Raw genomic sequence first — 27,685 nt, 5'->3', positions numbered from 1 at the left:
TGATAAGTGGAAGGATAAGCAGTTTCTAAGAAATACTGTAGATGCTATGGTCTTGTCCTTTCCCAGTGTTGCTAGATTCAGCCTATGTGTCCTGAGAGACTTAATTCAGTGGGAATCTGACTCAAATACCTATTTGTGTTAATGAGGACTTATTTAAAACCAGCCTTTTAAACCAAGTGGGCCGTTCTGCTCTGTACTGTTCTGTTCTTCACTGTCTTTCTCTCCTAATGAACGTCTGAATGTGTCTCTCTCCTGCTGAGCAAAAGAACAACGATTTGGCAACTGTTCAGAATCCTCAATAGAGTATTGATTATGCTTAGGGTTTGTGTAGAGAATCATTGTCTAAACCGCTGAGACATATATTTCCCATCATCCATCATGTTGAATTTTTTGCTGTTTGAAGCTGGAGTACAAAACCAAAAGTAAAAGACGCAAAACCGAAACTTAAGAAAGGGAGCATAGAAATAGCGCACATAGAACAGATCTACGGCTTCTTGTACTTTCTTTCAATTAGAATGACAGATCTATAGCTCACATTTCTATGTGAATTTGGTCAGATTGCCTAAAAAGTGACATATTGCAGCTTTAATTGTATTCAGCAGTAAAATACAGCAAGAAGTGGATGCCTGGCACGTTTGTTTCTACGGGAACAAAGGGTGAATTCCGTGTTGGTATGGTGTGTAATTTATAATTTCTTGAAATCTTTGCCACTGCGCATATGCCCTCCCTGAGCTCGTGAAGAGAGAGAAGTTTCATTATAACAAGTGTTATTAAAAGAATGGGGTTCTTCATTTCTCTTTCATTAAGATTGTCTGAGGGAGGGAGCAGCAGCAACAACAATCTCTCCCCATCGTTAATGGCAGGCGCACTCACGGCACCACGAGACAAATCATCCCTCACGCCTGTTAGATGGATATCAATTCATTATTCATTTCATTAATTCTCTGTATGCAATTTGCACCAGACGGTTTTATTAGCTATTCATGACAGGCAGTGGGGTTTGAGGGGTTGATATCTCAGGCATATTTCTTCTCTGCCTATAGTTTATTCAGATAACATATATCTAGAGCTGGATAGCGTAGGTTTGTCAACTATTTGAATGCTGCCTCTCATGTTAATGTAGTGAGATGAGGAGCAGGGCAACATGGTGGGGTTTCTCCTTCTGTTAATTAGGCTGGTGGGGTTTCTTATGGCTTAGCACAGAGCTCTGGTGGGTTAGCTATTCATCACACTCTATTGTCCCAGAGGAACAGTCCTTTGGTGTCTGTGCGTGTGTGTGTGTGTGTGTGTGTGTGTGTGTGTGTGTGTGTGTGTGTGTGTGTGTGTGTGTGTGTGTGTGTGTGTGTGTGTGTGTGTGTGTGTGTGTGTGTGTGTGTGTGTGTGTGTGTGTGTGTGTGTGTGTGTGTGTGTGTGTGTGTGTGTGTGTGTGTGTGTGTGTGTGTGTGTGTGCGCGAGCACACGTGTGTGTGCATGCCTAAATGCGTGTGGGTAGATGGACAGGCGACCTTTGAGGCTTCTCACATCCACCAGGAAGTGTATTTATAATCGTTAGATAGCTATTCCCCTTTCCATTCCCATGTCAGCCACGGAGGTACAGTGAATATCTACCTTTGTGGATCCTCCATCTGTTTGAAGCCCCCAGAAGGGGAATAGTATGGATGTATGTAGCAGCAGGTTGCTGTGATGAATGAACTCACCTTTAGCCAGATAGTGTATTTTTGGGTTGGTTCCAATAGGAAAACCTGAATGGTGCGCGATGGGCCTGGGATGGGCCTGGTTCCAATAGGAAGACCTGAATGGTACGTGCCGGGCCTGGTTCCAATAGGAAGACCTGAATGGTGCACGACAGGCCAGGTTCCAATAGGAAGACCTGAATGTTGCGTGACGGGCCTGGTTCCAATAGGAAGACCTGAATGGTGCGTGGCGGACCTGGTTCCAATAGGAAGACCTGAATGTTGCGTGACGGGCCTGGTTCCAATAGGAAGACCTGAATGGTGCGTGGTGGACTTGGTTCCAATAGGAAGACCTGAATGGTGCGTGGCGGACCTGGTTCCAATAGGAAGACCTGAATGGTGCGTGGCGGACCTGGTTCCAATAGGAAGACCTGAATGGTGCTTGATAGGCCTGGTTCCAATAGGAAGACCTGAATGGTGCGTGACGGACCTGGTTTCAATAGGAAGACCTGAATAGTGGGTGAAGGCCCTGGTTTCAATAGGAAGACCTGAATGGTGGGTGACGGACCTGGTTCCAATAGGAAGACCTGAATGATGGGTGTGACCTGGTTCCAATAGGAAGACCTGGTGACCCTGGTTCAATAAGAAGACCTGAATAGTGGGTGACCCTGGTTCCAATAGGAAGAATGATGGGTGACTGACCTGGTTCCAATGACGGACCTGGTTCCAATAGGAATACCTGAATGTTGGGTGACGGACCTGGTTCCAATAGGAAGACCCGAATGGTGGGTGACGGACCTGGTTCCAATAGGAAGACCTGAATGGTGGGTGACGGACCTGGTTCCAATAGGAAGACCTGAATGACGGGTGACGGACCTGGTTCCAATAGGAAGACCTGAATGGTGGTTGACATACTAGGAGGAAATACCTTCACCCGTACAGTACATTTGGCCCTCTGACTGAGGGAGGACAGCTATATTTTTGGAGGACATTCACGTTGTCTCTGACCTGAAAACAAAAGCGGAGGGAAGATTCCCTGGTCCCCCTGGGACACTGACGACACACACACATATACACACAGACACACACGCACACTTCGACGCTGACGCCATGAGGAATGGGCTCTGTCAGGAAAGGAGATAGAGTGGGAGAGAGGTTTTCCCTAGGCCTGAGTGATGCCATAAAAGCAAGATGGCATCACAGAGTCTAACATCTTGCCTCAGACAGCAACCATTGATCTCACATACACCCACACACACACACCCACCCACCCACACACACACACACACACACACCATGAATAATACATGCTGTCCCTGAGAGAGAAAGTCAATACCTGAAATCATTTCTGTCGTCTATCACATAAGGATAAGATACAGGTTATTCATAATATTGTTCTTTACTGATGAGTTCAATTGTAAATGTTCTCCATATCTGTAGGATGTATTTTTGCGAACAGGTTATAGCCATAATTATCCATCTTGCGTCATAAGTTCATTACTGGGATTTACAGCATGGTCTGTTTTATCTTACACACATCTCGCCGACAACCTGAAATGATTTAATCGAAAGTCAAATTCTGGAGACCAAAAGAGAGCGGCCCTTCTCTCTAAGCACTCTGGGAAGGTATGTTGACTTTAATCTTGTTTGTCAGGAGAAAACCAGTTGATGAAAGAGCAGAAAATTAAAAACAATGTTTTCATAAAAGTGCCCTAATCTCACTCATTTGGCTTTGGCCCAGTAAAGTCACCAAGTGCAACAGGAAGTAATTATATGTTAACATATGGCTGCATGGAGGAAGGCCATGTCTTTCCCCATGGAAACCGCTAGTACGCAGGCACACGGTGGTGGGAAAAAAGTACTCTATTTTCATACCTGAGTAAAAGTAAAGATACCTTAATAAAAATGACTCAAGTAAAAGTGAAAGTCAACCAGTAAAATACTACTTGAGTAAAAACTTAAAAATATATATATACTCAAGTATCAAAAGTAAATGTAATTGCTAAAATATACTTAAGTATCAAAAGTAAATCATTTCAAATTCCTTATATTTAGCAAACCAGACGGCACGATTGTTTATTTTTTTTTACATTTACAGATAGCCAGGACCACACTCCAACACTCAGTCGTCATTTACAAACAAAGCATTTGTGTTTAGTGAGTCCGCCAGATCAGTAGAGTACAGATACACCCCAAACAACTACATCAGTAGTACTTCAAAGTATTTTTACTTAAGTACCTTACACCACTGCATACGCACGAACACACACACACACACACACACACACACACACACACGCACGCACGCACGCACGCACGCACGCACGCACGCACGCACGCACGCACACACACACACACACACACACACACACACACACACACACACACACACACACACACACACACACACACACTAGCCTGCACTATTTTACAAAGAAAAACAGGTTAAATTCCACTTTTCCAGCCATCAGCCATCAAACAAACACTAATTACTGACTTCCCTGACAACATTGTCTGCTTCCCAAATGTACTAAACTACTTGTGACCAGGTTCCATAGGGCTCTGGTCAAAAGTAGTGCACTATGTAGGGAATAGGGTGCCATTTGGGATGCAGACATTGCCTCAGCTCTCCAGCCGTTTATCCAGGTCCAGGGAGAAAAGGAAGGAGAGAGAGAGAAAAGAGAGAGAGGGGAGGGAGAGGGAGTAAGGCAGTGCTGGGCTATGGGCTCATGTCAGCCGCTAAAACAACTTGCTCAGCCATATCCTGTTTTCCTATGGACCCACACGGCCCCGTACAGCGGTCAACAGCCGTCCAAATGTGTTTTCAATTATCCATGGTCAGTGGGATGAAGGATAGAATAGAAATGAAAGATCAAAATGTTTAGCACTCTCGGCGTATGTCCCATATGTCTCCACATTCCCTACCTAGTGCACTCATTTTGACAGGGGCCCTATGTAGGAATAGGGAATTGGGTGCCATTTGGGACGCAGGCTCCTCTCCATTGTCTTTGTCAATGAGAGCTCTTCAAGCTGCTGGGACTGTCTTGTCATCATGCCAAAGGATGAGTAATTAGAATAATGGGCTTGTAATTAACATCAGCTTCTCTCTGTTGATGAAGTCTGGCTAAAAGAAAGTGGAAGGAGACAGCGATTTGGCTGCCCTGTCAGATCTACTGTACGGTTAAAGCCCCCGACTCCGGACGACACACCGGTGTTTGAGCCCTGTCTGGGCCCCTCTGTCTGTGTCCATCTACCTTCATACTGTACTGTCATTAGAAGAAAAAAAACACTGTACAGTATCTAGGCCTGTCAGCCTCTTGACTGAAACATGCTGTTACTGTATCATAGTGGTCATCCACAGACGAGGCTGCTCCATATCCTGTACCAGGCTTGTCACTGACATGCCCTGATGAAGTCATTCTCCAGTCAGTTCCTTCCTGAGGTCTCGTTGCTTTGTTTCCTGAAGGACGGTGGTCATTAGTCAGTCATCTGTGGTAACAGTGTAAGCAACCATGGAGGTCATTGTGGTTCCCTCCCAAATTCGCTATTTAGTGCACTGCTTTTGACCAGTGCCCTAAATAGGGGAAGAATGTGCCATTTCAGTTGCGCTCTATGTGTTTAGGGTGATTCAATAGGTAGTAAATCGTTAAAAAAAACACCTGAAAGTAGGCTACTGTCTCAGACTGAAAACTGTAATCATTCCACATCATCACACCGTCACACGCATGCATGCATGCCCGCAAACACGTGCACGCACACACACACACACACACACACACACACACACACACACACACACACACACACACACACACACACACACACACACACACACACACACACACACACACACACACACACACACACACACACACACACACACACACACACACACACCTTTTATTTTTAGTCATCGGCATACCTTCAGCCCACGTTAGACCCACCTCACACATCATCCCTCTTTGTCAGGATAGAATAGATGATCAACCGCTCAGGAAAGACGTGCATAATTTAACGGCACAAATGGCTAAAAATATGCCCGTAATTATGCCAGGTAAACCCTGTGATGAATGGAAGGTCTGAGAAGGAGCTCATAGGTCTCACAGCATTGCAGCGTCTTCGTGGTAATCCAATTTTCGTGAAAGAGGAATGAATTATACTTCAGGCTAATGGACTTTTTTTAAAGCACAAACTAATATTCAAATATAACAGCATCCAGTCAGGTGCTCTACATAGAATTAGAGGAAGAGGCCAACGCTGAGGAACCGCTATCTCACACTGTTCAGAAGGACTGGAGCCTGGTCCCTAATCCATTTGTGCTGTCTTGCTAACTCGTATGGTCACGCAAACAGTGACACTGACCATTGGCACCAATGGCAAGACATCACAAACAGATCTGGGACCAGGCCAGTTTAGAAGTACAGTACCTGAACATGTGAGGTAACTGTTTGTTTGTTCTGGATGGCCACAATCTCCCGAGCCTGAGATCTACTGTAGGGAACCTGAGAGACTATCTCTGTCTGTCTGGTCTATGGCTACCAGCTGGTGTTTGACTTTGAAACACAGGGAGAGAATTCCCCCTCTCTGTGTGGTGATCAGTGATTTTCTGAGTTATTAATTTTTGAGAGACAGAGAGACAGAGAGAGAGAGAGAGAGAGAGAGAGAGAGAGAGAGAGAGAGAGAGAGAGAGAGAGAGAGAGAGAGAGAGAGAGAGACAGACAGACAGACAGACAGACAGACAGACAGACAGACAGACAGACAGACAGACAGACAGACAGACAGACAGACAGACAGACAGACAGACAGACAGACAGACAGACAGACAGACAGACAGACAGACAGACAGACAGACAGACAGACAGACAGACAGACAGACAGACAGACAGACAGACAGACAGAGAAAGAGAGACAGCGAGAGAGACACACAGACAGAAAGAAAGAAAGAAAGAAAGACAGACAGACAGACAGACAGACAGACAGACAGACAGACAGACAGACAGACAGACAGACAGACAGACAGACAGACAGACAGACAGACAGACAGACAGACAGACAGACAGACAGACAGACAGACAGACAGACAGACACAGAGAGACAGAGAAAGAGAGAAAGAGAGACAGCGAGAGAGACACACAGACAGACAGAGAGAGAAGGGAAAATGTAGTCTTGTGTTCCCCAGAGTTTCTCGATTATTAATTCAGCCCACACACCAACAGATGGGAAGTCTATTTTTTCCCAGTACACAGTCAGGGGGCAAGGCAGTGAAAGCCCAAACTCTCTGGTACAACTTATTTCATTAAAAACTCCTCATGAAAACTGATTGTAGTATTTTCGCACCAGTTGAATTGTGCGGTAATCAAACAGTGACAAACGGCTTTTGAAGCACAACAGTTGTTCTCTGATCTGAACACTGTGTTCCACTCTCTGCTTCAACCCCACCCCTCGGCTCTGCACAACGCTCACCTGACAGCCACAGAACAATGAGTCAACTGTATCCTCAGACAGTGATCCCAAATGGCCTGACCCTAACCCTATTCCCTATATAGTGCACTACTTTTGACCAGGACCCATGGGACTCTGGTCAAAAGTAGTGCACTATGTAGGGAATAGGGTGCTATTTGTGTTCCGTTGACTCACTCCACTATGGAGTGGATCTGATGACCGGTGGATGACGATTATGACAATGTCTGACACAGTCTGTGGGGATGATGATGATAAGAGGAACACACACACACACACACAAACACACACACACAGTATGATGTGGTGAAACTCCCTATGTTAATCTAATTGCACCAACAGGCTCAACTGACTGTGGGCCTACAAGGTTGAGCAACGGCATTAATGCTGTTTCTGCTTCTCTGCTTCCATTATTCAGCGTAATGACTGGATACACACACACACACATCAGTAGGCTAGGTGAGAGAACAGAAGAGTATTCACCATTCCTTTAGTAGGAACAGGGAAAACTCTGAGAGAAAGAGTGGGAAGACGACAGAGAGAACAGAACATTATTCACCATTCCTTTAGTAGGAACAGGGAAAACTCTGAGAGAAAGAGTGGGAAGACGACAGAGAGAACAGAACATTATTCACCATTCCTTTAGTAGGAACAGGGAAAACTCTGAGAGAAAGAGTGGGAAGAACAGAACATTATTCACCATTCCTTTAGTAGGAACAGGGAAAACTCTGAGAGAAAGAGTGGGAAGACGACAGAGAGAACAGAGGAGAAAGAGACGTGATTTCCCATTCAGCTGGATACTGATTGATGTGCTGTAATTGTCTGATTTTCTTAACAGGCCATTTCGTGGGAAAGGGGTGTGTGTGTCCCTATAGATATGAATTACAACAGGGGACCAGATTGTGTCATTTGTCTCTGAGTGGGCACCGCTCCAAACACACCCTGGCTTTTCTCGAAAATCACAGTCGTAAAAAAAAAAAGTGAATGAAAATGAGCGTGTTTCTGTAATGTCAGCAGGACGTGGTTATTATACTTGACACTCTTTCAGACAAGGATTACATCACCCATTAACGATGATTCACACGTTTTGCCAATTCACTAAGAGTTTGATAGCAAATAATCTATCAGCTAAAAATATATTTTCCTGGCTTTGCTGCACACACCCACACACGCTCCCCCTATTACAAAAAAGTTCCAACAGCACGTTGGTTCAACTGGTAGAGCAGTTGGGTTTGGGTGAGCTATGCCATCTATTCCTCACACACCCACACACAATGCGCATGCACGCACGCACGCACGCACGCACGCACGCACGCACACACACACACACACACACACACACACACACACACACACACACACACACACACACACACACACACACACACACACACACACACACACACACACACACACACACACACACACACACACACACACACACACACTCCTCCGTGTTAACGAACTCCCAGCATGAATCATTATACCTCATTGTTTATTTTCTCTCCATTACTCAGCCGTTATTCTTTCAGCTCGCCTGTCCAGTATGCCTGACCCTGGTCTGTTCGCACTGCTGTGGTTCCCTCCTCGGCTCTGACTGAAACAACAAGTCATTAATAAATCATGTGTCTCTCATTAGCACAGCCCTGTTATCATGCTCACGTCTGGGAAATTGATCCAGTCGGTCTCGTCTCTCCTTACGAGGCAACAGCCTTACAAGGCTCTGTCATTCCCATCCTCAGACCTCCAGCAAAGCAGCCCCAGCCGGCTTCTCTTCTGTTTTTTATTTTACTGTCTTCCTTTTGTCCCCTTCTGTTCTGTTCTGTTCTCCCCCCCCCCCCCTCTCCTCCCCTGGCAGTACTCAGTGTACTCTCCAGCCATACATTTTTGAACATGCTAAAAGTGGTCCTACGGGATGAATCAGAGCTCTGGCTGTCTGAGTCCACGGTCTGGAGGTACAGGGCAGAACATGGTGATCAGTTGACTTGTCACTGAGTCATAAAGAAACAGTTTGAAGGAGGCAGAAGGAACCATTTAGCCAGCCAACGACACAGCCTAACTGACTGACTCTGAATGTTCATGACTGTTCTCAATTATAGGGCTGGTGATGCTCTAATTCCATTATTCCATTACGGCTAATAAGGGTCCAATCAGGAGGGGGATCCAAGGCCAAGTCATCCCCTTCTCAGTAAGGCACTCTGTCATTGGTCCAGGGCAGCTGTGAAGCTGATGATGATGATGATGATGATAATGATAATGATGATGATGAGGAGGAGCAGGATATACAGCAGGAGGAGGAGGACTTGCCTCGCCTCTCTCCACTCCTCTCTCCTTTCCCCCCATCCAGACCACCCTCCATCTGTACTGGCACATTCTTCCTTCCTCTCGCACCCAGCCATGCGATGGGGATTGTGAATCGTCTGTTATTAAAAAGGAACGCTCTGAAACAGGGGATTTGGATTCTGTCTCTGTTTATGGGGCTAAAGAAATCTGGCCCGTTTTCCATAAGCCCAGTTGAGCTCCTTGTCTTTTTCTCTCTTTTCTTCAAATCCTCCAGAGCGAGCAGAGAACGGAAGTCATATAGAGACCTTTATTCATGCTCTCCCCATCTGGTTTTATCCTTAGCTTCTGCTCCTGAATACATTTTAAAGTAGACGAATGACAACGGCATTGCCAATGTATTCACTGTGACGCGTGCGTTTGAGAGAGAGAGAGAGAGAGAGAGAGAGAGAGAGAGAGAGAGAGAGAGAGAGAGAGAGAGAGAGAGAGAGAGAGAGAGAGAGAGAGAGAGAGAGAGAGAGAGAGAAAGAGAGAAAGAGAGAGAGAGAGAGATAGAGAGATAGAGAGAGAGAGAGGGAGAGGGAGAGAGAGAGAAGCACTGTTCAAGGCTGTATGGATATCTTTAACATGCACTGTGATGCCTGCATTGGTTGGCTGGTGCTCTCGTCGACTGGTTTTAAAAGGCTGATCTCCCCGGCTCTCTCTGCTGATCTCCCCGGCTCTCTCTGCTGATCTCCCCGGCTCTCTCTGCTGATCTCCCCGGCTCTCTCTGCTGATCTCCCCGGGTCTCTCTGCTGATCTCCCCGGCTTTCCCAAATGGCACCATATTTCCTATGAGCCCTTTTCAAAAGTAGTGCACTATATAGGGAATAGGGTGCCATTTGGGATGAATCATTTGCTGTCACACACATCACATGCTGTAGTTGGTGTGGATTCATTAATCTCCACGAGGCCCCGGCCACAATCCATCAGTCTTAAGCCTCCTCTCAATCCAATATCAAAGCTTCTCTCTCTCTCTCTCTCTCTCTCTCTCTCTCTCTCTCTCTCTCTCTCTCTCTCTCTCTCTCTCTCTCTCTCTCTCTCTCTCTCTCTCTCTCTCTCTCTCTCTCGCTCCTTCTCTCTTTGTCGCTCCCTCTTTTTTTTACCCCTCTCCCTCCCTCCACACAGCACTGTGACGAAGCCAGCAGCCCGTTCCCTTCCCACAACTCCCACACAAACAACCCTTCGTGCGATTGACCCCCATGCGTTTTTTACTTATTAGCCCCAGTGTGGCCAGTCGGAGAGAGAGAGAGAGAGAGAGAGAGGCTATGGCCCGTTAAATACTAACAGTGCAGCGTAACCTCGCCAACCGCTACTGGAGGCCTCTCCTACATGCCCTCCTCTCCTCCCTCAGTCACCCACCAGTCTTTCCTCTCCTCTTCCTCTGTTCCGTCTGGGGGGGATGAGAGGTAGGGTTTAAGTGGGCTCCATAGGGGCAGCCCAGCAGATAGGAATGCAAGTCCAGAGGTGTTGTTTTGGTCTCTCTGCGCCAGGGACTGGCGAGCCGAAACAGATCTTCCTGTCTCCTCTCAGAGTGGGGGTCTACCCACGTCTGGACTGCTGAATCAATCCAGACCCAGACAAATAGAGCTCCATCCCTGTTAGACAAGCTTGATGGGATATGGACCAGTCTATTTAAGGGGATCCATGGGGAGATGGGGGGGGGGGTTCAGGTCAGGATGTCTTGGTTGTTCAGAGGAGTACGAGTCACACACGGACAGGCAGCTCCAGGAGGATGGGCCTGCTTCTTTCCCGACAGACGGACATACACAGTGAAGGTATAGAGAGAGCATGATGCTAGACAGACAGACACACACACACACACAAACACACACACACTGTCCACAGTTCTGATAGACAACAGTGTAACCGCTCTCTAACCCTGATGCTTGGTAAGCTCCTTCTCTTTAGTCTGTTCAGCATCACGGTCCTTTCAGCCGTACAGACTCTGTTCTGACTCCCTTCTATCCAATAGGCTCTTGGCCCTGTTCCCCCTGTCTGGCAGCCGGCTCGGGAAAATATAATAACATCAGTAATGTTACAGCAGTTCATGATTACTTTATGAAGCTCAGATTTTTTTTATGCAACCTTGTACTATTTGAAATTCAATCTATATCTCCTGTTTAGAATATTAGGAGGCCAATTCCATTCAATATTCACCTTCATCCAATAAGCTCTTGTCTCCCCATCACAGGAAATGAAGTTGTGGTGTTTTATTAATAGAATATCATTCCATACTTCTGCTGTTTATTACATTCTAGTCATAGTTAAATGAGATGCAGGCTAAAGGTGTTTTCCATTTTTTTAAACTCTTTTATGTCATCAGTGTTTGGACTTGCAGAACACTTCTCTTTGCACTAAAACCCAAAGTCTTGCTGTATGTCCTGTGTGTGCCAATCGGATTTTACTGACCGGTCCCTCTCCCTTCAGGTGGACTTGGGTTTCCTCCGGTTCGTGACGGCCGTCGGAACACAGGGGGCCGTTTCCCAGGAGACCAAGAAGACCTACTGGGTCAAGTCGTACAAGGTGGACGTCAGCTCTAACGGAGAAGACTGGATCACCCTGAAGGAGGGTTCAAAACAGAAGGTAAGAGAGATTACTCCTCACCCACTCTGTACCCCACTGCCTACCACTAACGTTGCATGGTATCATAAGCACGTCATCTTTTCCTATACTTCAGCACCGCATGTAATACCGCAGCGATACTCGGATCATGTAGCGAAAGCAGAAGACATGCATCGACACTAGTTGAGGCACATTTCTCAGAAGACTTACAGGGCTGTGGCACAATGGCCAACCAGACCCAGAATGCCAGTCATGTCAACTCACAACATATACATTTTCGTCATTTAGCAGACGCTCTTATCCAGAGCGATATTTCTGTGCTTTCAGCCAGAGTTGAATTGTGCTCTCCTTAGTATTGGCTTGGATCTCTGCTTCAGCCACACAATATCTCAACAAAAGGGGAATGCCTCTGGTCTGGTCTGGTCTGGTCTGGTCTGGTCTGGTCTGGTCTGGTCTGGTCTGGTCTGGTCTGGTCTGGTCTGTGTTCGGTTCTGTCTCTGTGGAACAGCGTTTTCTCCACCATACTATTATGCGCTTAGCGTGGTATGCTAATGCATTGTGTGAGAAACGATTTACAGTGCAGTGCTACTGCCTCTCCCATAAAGACGCTACGGTAGTCATTTAGTTGGATGAAGTCATTGTTTACTGTGTGTCAGGCTCTGGTATTTGTCTGAAGAAGGAGAGCGGTTGACAAAGCCTTTAATAAACCAGGAGTGACATGGATGAATGGAATGGGGAGGAGAGAGAGAGAGAGAGAGAGAGAGAGAGAGAGAGAGAGAGAGAGAGAGAGAGAGAGAGAGAGAGAGAGAGAGAGAGAGAGAGAGAGAGAGAGAGAGAGAGAGAGAGAGAGAGAGAGAGAGTCTTGACCAGACCAGAGACCAGAGAGTGGCTAACCTAATGATCTGACTGGATCTGACGATCGATCAGTTATCAGCCTGTGAAACAGACCAGAAGGCTCTCTGTCTGTAAACAAACCTCCATTAGTGGGTGTCCACACTCCACGGGCCCATCAAGAGGTTCGTTTGACCAGGCTAAGGATCTGTGGGACCTGTAGGTAGTCACCATTGTGTGTGTGCTACTCACAAGGGCAGCCATGTTTTCCCCATAGCGGCCAGAGCAGCTCTCTTTGTGTCTGTGTCTGTAATATATACCCCCTCCCCCTGCCCCTCAGGCCCAATTATTTTACGACCTCTCCAAAGTACACCGTTTTCTTTTTAAAGCAAGGTGATGTGAAAAGCCCTGTCTCTCAGTTCCGGCCTCTAAAGTGCTTTTGTGAGTAGTAGGTCCTATTTACTAGGTGCTGAGCCTGCAGGTTGAAGCTGTAGTCGGATGGTGATGGTGCTAGCTAGCTGGAAAAAAAGCCATTTAATAGTTATTGGTGCGACAGAGGCGCCAGAGAGAGAGGAGCGCCGACCGGGGTGACATATAGGAGAGTGGATGACTCCGTTGACAACCATTACCCAGGAAACAGAGAGAGGGATGTAGGGACAGTGATAGAGATGCTTTTGAACAGACTAACGGTCCCGTTGGCCCTGCCTCTGCTGGCGTTTTAGCGCTGCCTCCGTTCACCTTCACTTCAGCCCAGATGAGCTGTACTGTCACGCAACACACCGCTACTGCTTGGCTAGCACTCTCCTGCCGCGGGGTTAACACCACCGTACCACCGGATGCCTACAGAGTGAGACTTAGCCAGGGTGATGTGTGATGGACTGTAGGGTGTTGTCAGCGTGTGTGTGCGTGTCACAGTTGGATACAACTGTAGGGTGAAGGTGTTTGTATATGGTTGAAATTGCAGCTGGGTCACAATCACAATAGTTGGTGCATTATGAACTGGGGTGAATATGGTTCATATCAAAAACGTAGGATGTTTAAGTATGAAACAGTCATTTCCATATTCTGTACATACTCAGGAAATGATACAATGTATAGTATATAGTCTAAAGACAGGAGCCTAATACGAACAATGAAGGGAGGCTGGCCTGCATATGGCCTATGCCCCGTCATTGAGCTCTGTTTCTGGAGCACTGTGTGAGGCGAGGCCAAGGCCTCAGTTGGCCCAGTAGGCCTCTCTCCTGGTGGCTCTACTACTACACTAAACAAACTCTGTGTATAATGAACAGCTCCTCTCCCCCCAGGTTTTCCAAGGGAACACCAACCCCACTGAAGTCGCCAGGAAGAGGCTTCCCAAAGCCACGCTCACCCGCTACGTCCGGATCCGGCCCGTCGCCTGGGAAACAGGCATCGCTCTGCGCTTCGAGGTGTACGGCTGTAAAATATCAGGTCAGTACCACGGAGATCCCTCTATATCTCTCTGTCTGGCAGCCAGACGCTACTTAGCGTCACTTAGCGTTACATAGGGGCGGCAGGTAGCCTAGTGGTTAGAGCGTTGGGCCAGCAACCGAAAGGGTTGCTCGATTGAATCCCCGCGCTGACGAGGTAAAAATGTGTCATTCTGCTGAGGAACAAGACAGTTAACCCACTGTTCCTAGGCCGTCGTTGTAAATAAGAATTTGTTCTTAACTGACTTAGTTAAATAAAGGATAAAGACATTCGAGGTGTTAGTTTAACATTCAAATGCATGCAAGTCACTGCTGGTGGATGGTATATTGTTTGACCTTTCTGTAAAATGAGTATCTAAGTGCTCCTTTACGATATGTTTAGGCCTCTCATCTCTCATGTACCTGGGTGATATTTTCCTTCTCATCTAGAAGAGTAGCTGAAATGATTTATTAAGGGACTGTATATCATTTATAATGAGTGATACCTGGATACAATCGGATCTCTTATGAAATGAACATTTCCATGCAAGCTATTGTTTAAAAAAAAGGGGAGTCTAAGTTTGTAACAGAACTAAAGTCGTCAAAACTGTAAAAAAAAATACAAATAAAATAAAAATGGAGCGCAACAGAACCAGTTACAACTGAAGTATCTGATCATCAATGAATTTGAGCCATTCCATTGTTTAACATAGCAGCCACATATCATTGGGTAATTATGGCTTGTAGGCGTGTCTGCAAACGCCACTTTGAGCGCGCCAAATCCGCCCGAAACAAGAACAGTCGCAGACAGAAAACTCTACCAGGGGTTGCTGAAACGTCTGTCCTCAAAGCAGTCTTGTACGACCCACTTGAAATCGCCCTGCTGTTCCGAGTGCTTAGCTTGCAGAAACGTACCACCTCTATTGTGTGTGCAGACAAACTGATGGCCTGCATGAACCTCGTCACACCAATGACATCTAGGATCCATTTTCACTGAGCGTCTTCCATTATGTTCAGAGAATTCAACGGAACACCTTGCGCACTGGAACTCATAACGATACCTGACCACAGATGTCCTTTCAGCGGAGCGCTCAAATCGCTCAAAATAACCCTCATCAAGATGTGGCCTACATCTAATAGTCCTACGCATCACTTCTTCTTATTATTATTATTACAAATAGAAGAGTATCACCTCTCACAAAGGTGCTCATTTCGTAAAGTTAGAGCACTGCTGAATATATGTCTCACAAGACCACAAAGTAATTCATTAGTATTTTACATAGCAGATCGGTATATCCAGTACACTACATGACCAAAAGTATGTGGACATGCTTGTTGAATATCTCATTCCAAAATCATGGGCATTACTATGGAGTTGGTCCCCCCCTTTGCTGCTATAACAGCCTCCACTCTGTGAAGGCTTTCCACTAGATGTTGGAATATTGCTGCGGGGACTTGCTTCCATTCAATCACAAGAGCATTAGTGGGGTCGGGCACTGATATTGGGTGAATAAGCCTGGCTCGCAGAAGGCGTTCCAATTCATCCCAAAGGTGTTCAATGGGGTTGGAATTTGGAAGCACCAAATCGTCTAGAATGTCATTGTATGCTGTAGCATTAAGATTTCCCTACACTGGAACTAAGGGGTCTAGCCCGAACTGTGAAAAACAGCCTCAGACCATTATTCCTTCTCCACCAAACTTTACAGTTGGCACTATGCATTGTGTACGGATGCTCGGCCATGTAAATGGCATATATAATATATATTATATTATTATATATATATAAACCCATTTCATGAAGCTCCCTGAGCTCTTCACTAAGGCCATTCTACTGCCAATGTTTGTATATGGAGATTGCATGGCTGTGTGCTCAATTTTATACACCGGTCAGCAACAGGTGTGGCTGAAATAGCAGAATCCACTCATTTGATATATATAGTATATATAGTGTAATACCATATTGGCCTACTGTAGCATACTGTATGTAGTTGGACTATATTACAGTATGTTACACCAAAAACACCTCCTCAGTCATTTCTTGTCTGAAGCTGAATAGTCCAATATTCTTTCGACAATCGTTAAAACTCAACAGTGCACACACTACAGGCTATACTTAGATTGAATCAAAATAGACCTACAAGAAATGCTAATATAGTCATTTGTTCACGCCATCTGCTTTAATTCGCTCAAGAAACAGTCATTCTAGAAGCTCTAAATGCATCTTCCCGTGAAACTGATTGACTTCAAGTGACTGGCATGCAGTTTTGGGCATTTCACCTGTAAAACAGGAGGAATCATTCACCCATTGACAGATGATGGCCTACTTTGAACCGAGGAATGCCTAACTTGGTGTTTGAGGTGATAAAATGTTCTTGAGACAAGACGTGTGGGCAGGTGGGCAGACGTGGCAATTGGAGGATGCATGTTATGCACCTATTCCATAGTGATATTCAATCGGTAGGTACAAACTTTGATCGAGAAATTAAGACGTCATTTCAAAACTTTTTTTGCACTCCCTAATCCCCCCCCCCAAAAAAGAGCACCACACCACTGCTCCTCGGCTATAGAAGGTTGCAGCGCAGCCTCTGAAAGTCATAGACGCAATCCAAGTATATCCCACATCCATTGGCTTCATGTCTTTCCCTGGCATTTTACAGCTTGTTTTTAGCATAAAGCATTGCGGACGAAAGCGCAATTATAGATCGCTTTATATAATCAGGTCTATTTCATTTGTATTAAAATCAATCATATCAGTAGCAAGCTTTGGACCCCAGGAAAAGTAGCTGCTGCCTTGGCAACAGCCAATGTGGATCCAGAATAAATCAAATAAATACCTTCATTCCTGTTTCTCATCGTCACGCTCTCTCTCTCGAACTGAACAGTACATCAGTAGGCCTAGTATGTCAGCACAGATATTGTGTTTTTTGCACAAATTAACTCGCCTCCTGAAATGCCACCACACACAATACTACAGTCCTTGGTTAGGCAGCACAGTAGGGTTTACATCAATAAGAGCAGGGCAGGCTGATTGAGACCACACTAGGTGCACTTGATATTGCGCGCCCAGCAGAGAATCAAGGATGAGGGGCAGCATCGGGCATACATGAGATACTATAATAAGCAACTCATTCTCCAACCCTGAGTAATATTGCATTACGACGATTACAAATTACATGACCCTTCCCTGGAATAAGGTGTACATTTTGGTGTCTCCCTAACTCACAGTAGTGAGAGCCCAGTGAGAGAGGGTTTACTCTGAGGCGAGTGCTGCCTTCTACATTATGAAGGAGAGGCGCATGAAGATGATTACGCATTGATGTTACTTGATGTTTAGATGTACCTCATTCAATATGGATGACATCAACAGCAGGCAGGCGGGCCGGCAGGCAGAGTAGTTTAGCGGGCCAGGCGAGCGGCTTCCCATAGCTGAGTACTGCAACCGCCTGCATAGACACGCACACACACGCACACACACACACACACACCGTCTCCGTGGCTCTTGTTCTACCCTCTGTCCTTTCCCCAACCCCCTCAGTCTCAGCCCCCTGCTGGGTCCACAAAGTCTGCAGTGATCTTCATCAGCGTGATGCTGGCAACCTTCCACCCACTACAGGGCTTTGATTGTGGTCAGGTTCACAGCGTCTCTACCTCTTTGTCACCTCTTTATTTTATGGCATTGTGACGGGCTTAATGTATGCGTGTGCATTTGTTGGTCTGCGAGTCTGCCTGTGTACGCTAGCTTTCGTATGTGTTCGTTTTTTGTGCTTGTTAGTGTGTGTGAGAGCTCGTGCCTTTGTGTGTGCGTGTCTGTGTGTTTGCGTGCGCGTGTGCGCATTTGTATGAGTGTATATGCAGAGGGCAGTGCGTTGCTGGCACACAGCTGGACGTGAGACCAGACCGCACTGCAGACACACACACACGTACAGACATACACACACACACACACCGCACTGCGGGGACACACACACCGCACTGCAGACACATCACAGGAGCAGGGAGCGCCACTCTGTGACCTCATCAGCCGACGGCGGGCAGGGCACCACTCTGATCACACTGCCAGCTGGATGTTCTGCACACGCTCAGAGAGGAGAGGAGACAGAGAGAGAGTCAGAGCGAGAGAGAGAGAGTCAGAGCGAGAGAGAGAAAGAGAGAGAGACAGACAGAGAGAGAGACAGAGAGAGAGAGACAGAGAGAGAGAGACAGAGACAGAGAAACAGAGACAGAGAGAGAGAGAGAGAGAGAGAGAGAGAGAGAGAGAGAGAGAGAGAGAGAGACAGAGAGAGACAGAGAGAGAGAGAGAGACAGAGAGAGAGCGTGATCCTGTAATTCTCTGGTCAGGTTCGAGAGGTTCTGCTTTAAGGCTGCTTTCAGTCCTGCATTCAGAGAGATTACTGACAAATGCTTTTTAGGAGATATCAAAGTGGTCCATTCTAAGCCCACAGAGAAACAGCCCACTGAACTAAACGTTGTTTCCACGCCATTTCAATGAAGTGACATGGAACCAACGTGGAATAGACGTTGAATTGACATTTGTGCCCAGTGGGAGAGCCTTCAGGTTGTGTCTAATCGTATCTGGTCTTTGCACATGAGATGTGCCCTGCATTTGGAGATACTGTACACACCTTCGTATTAATAACTTAACCTAATCACTTCTGACTGCTGACTCTCGGCTGTTCTATTGGTAAATAAGCCCATGTGTGTGTTTAGCCACAGAGTTCCCCAGCCAAACCCTAGGCTACCCTGCTCAGCCTTGCTCCTTGCAGTGGTGTGCCACTACACATGCGCGCTGTCGGTTTATGGGTGTGTCCGCTGTGCGTGCCGCCCAAAACAGTTCCAACTGAGGTGCATTAAAAGCTCGTGACCACAGCAGATGACCTGTGGTGCTCTGATCACCCAAACGTCCAAATCCCCCTGGAAACCCCCCTCTCTAACTCTCTCTTATCCATCCGCTTCAAAGAGCGAGAGCGTGAGCCCACCGCAGTGGAGTGCCTTAGCTTCCCACTGACATGGCTCCATCAGAGATCACAGAGATCACAGAGATCACACTCACAGGGCGCTTGGCAGGCGACGAAAGAGAAATTCTCAGCCTCAAACAGATGACAAATCTCCCCGTGAGCGTTTGGTCCTGTCCTGAGGAACCACGGCGCTCTCTCTGATTCGATTTGGACTCGTTTGGGTCTCCTGGGAGTCACGTAGAACTAGTTTATTCCTCTCTGTTTTGAACAGGAACTGTGATAACGATGGAAAAGATTGAATGAAGCCTTGTTCTGCTTGGCAGAGTTACACTGAGTTTCATACAGTTCATACAGTCGCAGACGTTCCAAGAATATATCTCCTTTTACCCCTTAGTCACTGCAGACTCTTTTGATTAAGTGGATGGAAAGGAAAGAGACGGTCAGTCAGGAGACAGACAAGACAGTCAGCCTGTGTGTGTGGATTCATTGCCTGAACATTTTTCTGAGCCGGAAGGTGCAAAAGGCACAAAGTGAAACAGCCACCAGCAGCAAGCAGTTAGGGCATATGAAATCTAGAATGAAAGCTAGAATGAAATCTAGAATGAAAGCTAGAATGAAAGCTAGAATGAAAGCTAGAATGAAAGCTAGAATGAAAGGTAGAATGAAAGCTAGAATGAAAGCTAGAATGAAAGCTAGAATGAAAGCTAGAATGAAAGCTAGAATGAAAGGTAGAATGAAAGCTAGAATGAAAGCTAGAATGAAAGCTAGAATGAAAGCTAGAATGAAAGCTAGAATGAAAGCTAGAATGAAAGGTATAATGAAAGGTAGAATGAAAGGTATAATGAAAGGTAGAATGAAAGCTAGAATGAAAGCTAGAATGAAAGCTAGAATGAATGAAAGCTAGAATGAAAGGTAGAATGAAAGCTAGAATGAAAGGTAGAATGAAAGCTAGAATGAAAGCTAGAATGAAAGCTAGAATGAAAGCTAGAATGAAAGCTAGAATGAAAGGTAGAATGAAAGATAGAATGAAAGCTAGAATGAAAGCTAGAATGAAAGCTAGAATGAAAGCTAGAATGAAATCTAGAATGAAAGGTATAATGAAAGGTAGAATGAAAGGTATAATGAAAGGTAGAATGAAAGCTAGAATGAAAGCTAGAATGAAAGCTAGAATGAAAGCTAGAATGAAAGCTAGAATGAAAGCTAGAATGAAAGCTAGAATGAAAGGTAGAATGAAAGGTAGAATGAAAGCTAGAATGAAATCTAGAATGAAAGGTAGAATGAAAGGTAGAATGAAAGCTAGAATGAAAGGTAGAATGAAAGGTAGAATGAAAGCTAGAATGAAATCTAGAATGAAAGGTATAATGAAAGGTAGAATGAAAGCTAGAATGAAAGGTAGAATGAAAGGTAGAATGAAAGCTAGAATGAAAGGTAGAATGAAAGGTAGAATGAAAGCTAGAATGAAAGGTAATGAATGAAAGGTAGAATGAAAGGTAGAAAGGTAGAATGAAAGGTAGAATGAAAGGTAGAATGAAAGAATGAAAGCTAGAATGAAAGGTAGAATGAAAGGTAGAATGAAAGGTAGAATGAAAGCTAGAATGAAAGCTAGAGTGAAAGGTAGAATGAAAGGTAGAATGAAAGGTAGAATGAAAGGTATAATGAAAGAAATGAAAGCTAGAAAAGGTAGAATGAAAGGTAGAATGAAAGGTAGAATGAAAGCTAGAATGAATGAAAGGTAGAATGAAAGGTAGAATGAAAGGTAGAATGAAAGCTAGAGTGAAAGGTAGAATGAAAGGTATAATAGAATGAAAGGTAGAATGAAAGGTATAATGAAAGGTAGAATGAAAGGTAGAATGAAAGGTAGAATGAAAGCTAGAATGAAAGCTAGAGTGAAAGGTAGAATGAAAGGTAGAATGAAAGGTAGAATGAAAGGTAGAATGAAAGCTAGAATGAAAGGTAGAATGAAAGGTAGAATGAAAGGTAGAATGAAAGGTAGAATGAAAGGTAGAATGAAAGCTAGAATGAAAGGTAGAATGAAAGGTAGAATGAAAGGTAGAATGAAAGCTAGAGTGAAAGGTAGAATGAAAGGTAGAATGAAAGCTAGAATGAAAGGTAGAATGAAAGCTAGAATAAAGGTAGAATGAAAGGTAGAGTGAAAGGTAGAATGAAAGCTAGTAGAATGAAAGGTAGAATGAAAGCTAGAGTGAAAGGTAGAATGAAAGGTAGAATGAAAGGTAAATGAAAGAAATGAAAGGTAGAATAAAGGTATAATGAAAGGTATAATGAAAGGTAGAATGAAAGGTAGAATGAAAGCTAGTAGAATGAAAGGTAGAGTGAAAGGTAGAATGAAAGGTAGAATGAAAGGTAGAATGAAAGCTAGAATGAAAGGTATAATGAAAGGTATAATGAAAGCTAGAATGAAAGGTAGAATGAAAGGTAGAATAAAAGCTAGAGTGAAAGGTAGAATGAAAGGTAGAATGAAAGGTAGAATGAAAGCTAGAGTGAAAGGTAGAATGAAAGGTAGAATGAAAGCTAGAATGAAAGGTAGAATGAAAGGTAGAATGAAAGGTAGAATGAAAGGTAGAATGAAAGGTAGAATGCACAAGGCACTCAAAGGGACGAAAATGAACAAACACAGATTCGGGATGAAAGCTCGGAGAACACAGGGCTAAATTAGAGCAGAGGTATAGAACGACAAAAGGAAAAGGGGGGACGGTGGGGAGGAAGGGAGGGAGGGGGTTCAAGATGAAAGAATAGCACTCCCAGGTAGAAATGACCGCTGAAGGAAGGGAGAGTTTTAATTGGATGACAGGAGACAAACACTCCAGGCGGAGACATTAGTATTCAAGCGGTTGAGAGAGAAACCACTAACCACTTCTGGGAAAATTGGAAAACACTAAACAAACAACAACACGAAGAATTATCTATCCAAAATGGAGATGTATGGGTAAACCACTTCTCCAATCTTTTTGGTTCTATAACAAAGAACAAAGAGCAAAAACATATACATGATCAAATACAGATCTTAGAATCAACTATTAAAGACTACCAGAACCCACTGGTTTCTCCAATTACATTGAATGAGTTACAGGACAAAATAAAAACCCTTCAACCCAAAAAGGCCTGTGGTGTCGATGGTATCCTCAATGAAATGATCAAATATACAGACAACAAATTCCAATTGGCTATACTAAAACTCTTTAACATCATACTTAGCTCTGGCATCTTCCCCAATATTTGGAATCAAGAACTGATCACCCCAATCCACAAAAGTGGAGACAAATTTGACCCCAATAACTACCGTGGAATATGTGTCAACAGTAACCTTGGGAAAATCCTCTGCATTATTATTAACAGCAGACTCGTACATTTCCTCAATGAAAACAATGTACTGAGCAAATGTCAAATTGGCTTTTTACCAAATTACCGTACAACAGACCATGTATTCACCCTGCACACCCTAATTGACAACCAAACAAACCAAAACAAAGGCAAAGTCTTCTCATGCTTTGTTGATTTCAAAAAAACCTTCGACTCAATCTGGCATGAGGGTCTGCTATACAAACTGATGGAAAGTGGTGTTGGGGGTAAAACATACGACATTATAAAATCCATGTACACAAACAACAAGTGTGGGGTTAAAATTGGCAAAAAACACACACATTTCTTCACACAGGGTCATGGGGTTAGACAGGGATGCAGCTTAAGCCCCACCCTCTTCAACATATATATCAACGAATTGGCGCGGGCACTAGAAAAGTCTGCAGCACCCGGCCTCCCCCTGCTAGAATCCGAAGTCAAATGTCTGCTGTTTGCTGATGATCTGGTGCTTCTGTCACCAACCAAGGAGGGCCTACAGCAGCACCTAGATCTTATGCACAGATTCTGTCAGACCTGGGCCCTGACAGTAAATCTCAGTAAGAACAAAATAATGGTGTTCCAAACAAGGTCCAGTCAACAGGACCACAAATACAAATTCCATCTAGACACTGTTGCCCTAGAGCACACAAAAAACTATACATACCTTGGCCTAAACATCAGCGCCACAGGTAACTTCCACAAAGCTGTGAACGATCTGAGAGACAAGGCAAGAAGGGCATTCTATGCCATCAAAAGAAACATAAATTTCAACATACCAATTAGGATTTGGCTAAAAATAATTGAATCAGTCATAGAGCCCATTGTCCTTTATGGTTGTGAGGTCTGGGGTCCGCTCACCAACCAAGACTTCACAAAATGGGACAAACACCAAATTGAGACTCTGCTCGCAGAATTCTGCAAAAATATCCTCCGTGTACAACGTAAAACACCAAATAATGCATGCAGAGCAGAATTAGGCCGATACCCACTAATTATCAAAATCCAGAAAAGAGCCGTTAAATTCTACAACCACCTAAAAGGAAGCGATTCACAAACCTTCCATAACAAAGCCATCACCTACAGAGAAATGAACCTGGAGAAGAGTCCCCTAAGCAAGCTGGTCCTGGGGCTCTGTTCACAAACACAAACACACCCTACAGAGCCCCAGGACAACAGCACAATTAGACCCAACCAAATCATGAGAAAACAAAAAGATAATTACTTAACACATTGGAAAGAATTAACAAAAAAACAGAGCAAACTAGAATGCTATTTGGCCCTACACAGAGAGTACACAGCGGCAGAATACCTGACCACTGTGACTGACCCAAAATTAAGGAAAGCTTTGACTATGTACAGACTCAGTGAGCATAGCCTTGCTATTGAGAAAGGCCGCCGTAGGCAGACATGGCTCTCAAGAGAAGACAGGCTATGTGCTCACTGCCCACAAAATGAGGTGGAAACTGAGCTGCACTTCCTAACCTCCTGCCCAATGTATGACCATATTAGAGAGACATATTTCCCCCAGATTACACAGATCCACAAAGAATTCGAAAACAAATCCAATTTTGAAAAACTCCCATATCTTTTGGGTGAAATTCCACAGTGTGCCATCACAGCAGCAAGATTTGTGACCAGTTGCCACGAGAAAAGGGCAACCAGTGAAGAACAAACACCATTGTAAATACAACCCATATTTATGCTTATTCATTTTATCTTGTGTCATTTAACTATTTGTACATTGTATATATATAATATGACATTTGTAATGTCTTTACTGTTTTTAAACTTCTGTATGTGTAATGTTTACTGTTCATTTTTGTTGCTTTTCACTTTATATATTCACTTTGTATGTTGTCTACCTCACTTGCTTTGGCAATGTTAACACATGTTTCCCATGCCAATAAAGCCCTTGAATTGAATTGAGAGAGAGAGAGAGAGAGAGAGAGAGAGAGAGAGAGAGAGAGAGAGAGAGAGAGAGAGAGAGAGAGAGAGAGAGAGAGAGAGAGAGAGAGAGAGAGACAGAGAGAGAGAGAGAGACAGAGAGAGACAGAGAGAGAGAGAGAGAGAGAGAGAGAGAGAGAGAGAGAGAATGGTGGGGAGAGAGAGAGAGAGAGAGAGAGAGAGAGAGAGAGAGAGAGAGAGAGAGAGAGAGAGAGAGAGAGAGAGAGAGAGAGAGAGAGAGAGAGAGATAGAGAGAGCGAGAGATAGAGAGAGAGAGAGAGAGAGAGAGAGAGGGAGAGAGAGAGAGAAGGAGAGAGGGAGACGGAGAGAGAGAGGGGGAGAGAGAGAGAGAGAGAGAGGGGAGGGGAGAGGGAGAGGGGGAGAGAGGGATAGGGGGAGAGAGAGGGGCATCACAAAGAGAGAGTGTTTCTCTCTCACACCATCACTATCACTCACTGTCTCAGTCATTCAACCCATCCCTCTCTTTTCCCCTATTAACACATAAACCATGGAAAACAACCTCTTCGGACTGGTGATAAAATATCCCCTCAGGTTCTCTCTCAAATCCCTCTTGCTCATTGAAAAACTTATGCTAACCTCTATATCTCTCTCCCCCTCTCAGAGTATCCATGTTCAGGCATGCTTGGCATGGTATCGGGCCTGATCACTGATGCCCAGATCACAGCTTCGTCCCACACGGACCGGAGCTGGGTACCCGAGAACGCCCGCCTGCTGACCAGCCGCTCCGGGTGGACCCTGCTGCCCCAACCCCAGCCCTTCACCTCAGAGTGGCTACAGGTTAGATCAACTATATTAATAGACTATTCTTGTGTTTTTTGGCGGGCTTTGCAATTAGAGATAGGTTCGATGGTTATGAAATATCATTGGTTCATATAACATATTTTCTGAGAATATATCCTACCTTTATGTACAAAGAATTTGGCCAAAATGATGATGAGATTACAAATAAACAGTTTGGAAACACTTTACTTACGGCATACAGGTGTAATGCATTATGAGCCTGTCATGAGTGTCTATGAACTGCTTATAACGTGTTTCCTCTCCGTTCATCTGCAGGTGGACCTGGGGGAGGAGAAGCTGGTACGAGGGCTCATCATCCAGGGAGGGAAACACAGAGAGAACAAGGTGTTTGTGAAGAAGTTCAGACTGGGATACAGTAACAACGGATCTGATTGGAAGATGGTCCAGGACGCCAGCGGCAACAAGCCAAAGGTCAGAGCCGTTTTCATTGGTTGTTTGTTTGTTGTGTTTACCATGTTGAGCAGTTAACAGAAAGTAGGGTTTTGTTGACTATCTAATGGGAAATGATTTCCCTGTTCCAAACTGAATACCAGTGACGTTGAGTCAGTTTTCACCCATTCTTTGTACCGTGGATGTTGAAACATTTAATGGAGTCCATTTGGGTAGTACTTCAAATATCAAATCAAATCAAATCAAATTTTATTTGTCACATACACATGGTTAGCAGATGTTAATGCGAGTGTAGCGAAATGCTTGTGCTTCTAGTTCCGACAATGCAGTGATAACCAACAAGTAATCTAACTAACAATTCCAAAACTACTGTCTTATACACAGTGTAAGGGGATAAGGAACATATACATAAGGATATATGAATGAGTGATGGTACAGAGCAGCATACAGTAGATGGTATCGAGTACAGTATATACATATGAGATGAGTGTGTAGACAAAGTAAACAAAGTGGCATAGTTAAAGTGGCTAGTGATACATGTGTTACATAAGGATGCAGTCGATGTTGTAGAGTACAGTATATACATATGCATATGAGATGAATAATGTAGGGTAAGTAACATTATATAAGGTAGCATTGTTTAAAGTGGCTAGTGATATATTTACATCATTTCCCATCAATTTCCATTATTAAAATGGCTGGAGTTGGGTCAGTGTCAATGACAGTGTGTTGGCAGCAGCCACTCAATGTTAGTGGTGGCTATTTAACAGTCTGATGGCCTTGAGATAGAAGCTGTTTTTCAGTCTCTCGGTCCCAGCTTTGATGCACCTGTACTGACCTCGCCTTCTGGATGATAGCGGGGTGAACAGGCAGTGGTTCGGGTGGTTGATGTCCTTGATGATCTTTATGGCCTTCCTGTAACAACGGGTGGTGTAGGTGTCCTGGAGGGCAGGTAGTTTGCCCCCGGTGATGCGTTGTGCAGTCCTCACTACCCTCTGGAGAGCCTTACGGTTGAGGGCGGAGCAGTTGCCGTAGCAGGCGGTGATACAGCCCGCCAGGATGCTCTCGATTGTGCATCTGTAGAAGTTTGTGAGTGCTTTTGGTGACAAGCCGAATTTCTTCAGCCTCCTGAGGTTGAATAGCACATTAGGGTAAACCATCTGTAAGGTTTCTCCTAGACCTACCGCTGCCTGGCGTCTATCCTCTCAGGATTCCGCTGTTGCTGCTCAAGCCTTACAGTAGAATCGCACTCTACTCAAGAGAGGGGAGGAGAAGGCAGGAGAGCTGAGAGAGCGCGTGTGACACGCAGAAACGACCCTAGATGTATCTGCCGTCGTCGGCATGCTTTGAGTGTGTCACACGCGCACACAGCGCACACACACGCCGTACACACACACACACACACACACACACACACACACACACACACACACACACACACACACACACACACACACACACACACACACACACACACACACACACACACACACACACACACACACACACACACACACACACACACAGACGCACACCTCCAGGAAGTACCTCTACAGCCCTGTCCCCAATTACAACTTTCTCCGACAGGATGTGGTGTAAGTGTGTTCCAGATCACCTAATGGTTGATTTCTGAAGGAGTGAGAGGCTGGGCATCTTCCTGTCCTACTCGTTCCTCCATCTCTCCCTCTTTCCCTAAGAACCTCCGAGCATCAAAGACAGACAAGACGTGTTCCAGTGTTAATGGTCACTAATCCACTACACTCCATCACTGTCCCCCCCTCTACCTCTCCTCTCCTCATCTCCACTACTTTCCTTTACCTCTCCTCTTCTCCTCTACTCTCCTGTCCTTTCATCTCCTCGCCTCTACGTGTACCCCTGTTATTCCCAAACAGAATCCTCCTGTCTTATTCAGATGACAAGACCAGAACTGCTGAGCGACGAG

The 27,685-nt window shown here is 45.0% G+C and overlaps 1 protein-coding gene across 1 annotated transcript in view; it reads left to right on the top strand.

Annotated features, from left to right (window-relative positions):
* LOC123991146 (neuropilin-1a-like) overlaps positions 1–27,685 on the top strand; it is a gene marked incomplete at its 5' end in the record, with an annotated part of 61,237 nt that overhangs the window by 21,479 nt on the left and 12,073 nt on the right. The window contains 4 exon segments of the mRNA XM_046292391.1: positions 11,883–12,038; positions 14,153–14,297; positions 25,154–25,329; positions 25,609–25,764. Coding sequence (XP_046148347.1) covers positions 11,883–12,038; positions 14,153–14,297; positions 25,154–25,329; positions 25,609–25,764 — 633 coding nt within the window.

This window comes from Oncorhynchus gorbuscha, linkage group LG12 (genome assembly GCF_021184085.1).
Source record: "Oncorhynchus gorbuscha isolate QuinsamMale2020 ecotype Even-year linkage group LG12, OgorEven_v1.0, whole genome shotgun sequence".
Lineage (NCBI taxonomy): Eukaryota > Metazoa > Chordata > Actinopteri > Salmoniformes > Salmonidae > Oncorhynchus > Oncorhynchus gorbuscha.
The sequence above is the reverse complement of the archived record's forward strand: the minus strand, read 5'-3'. Positions and strand labels throughout refer to the sequence as shown.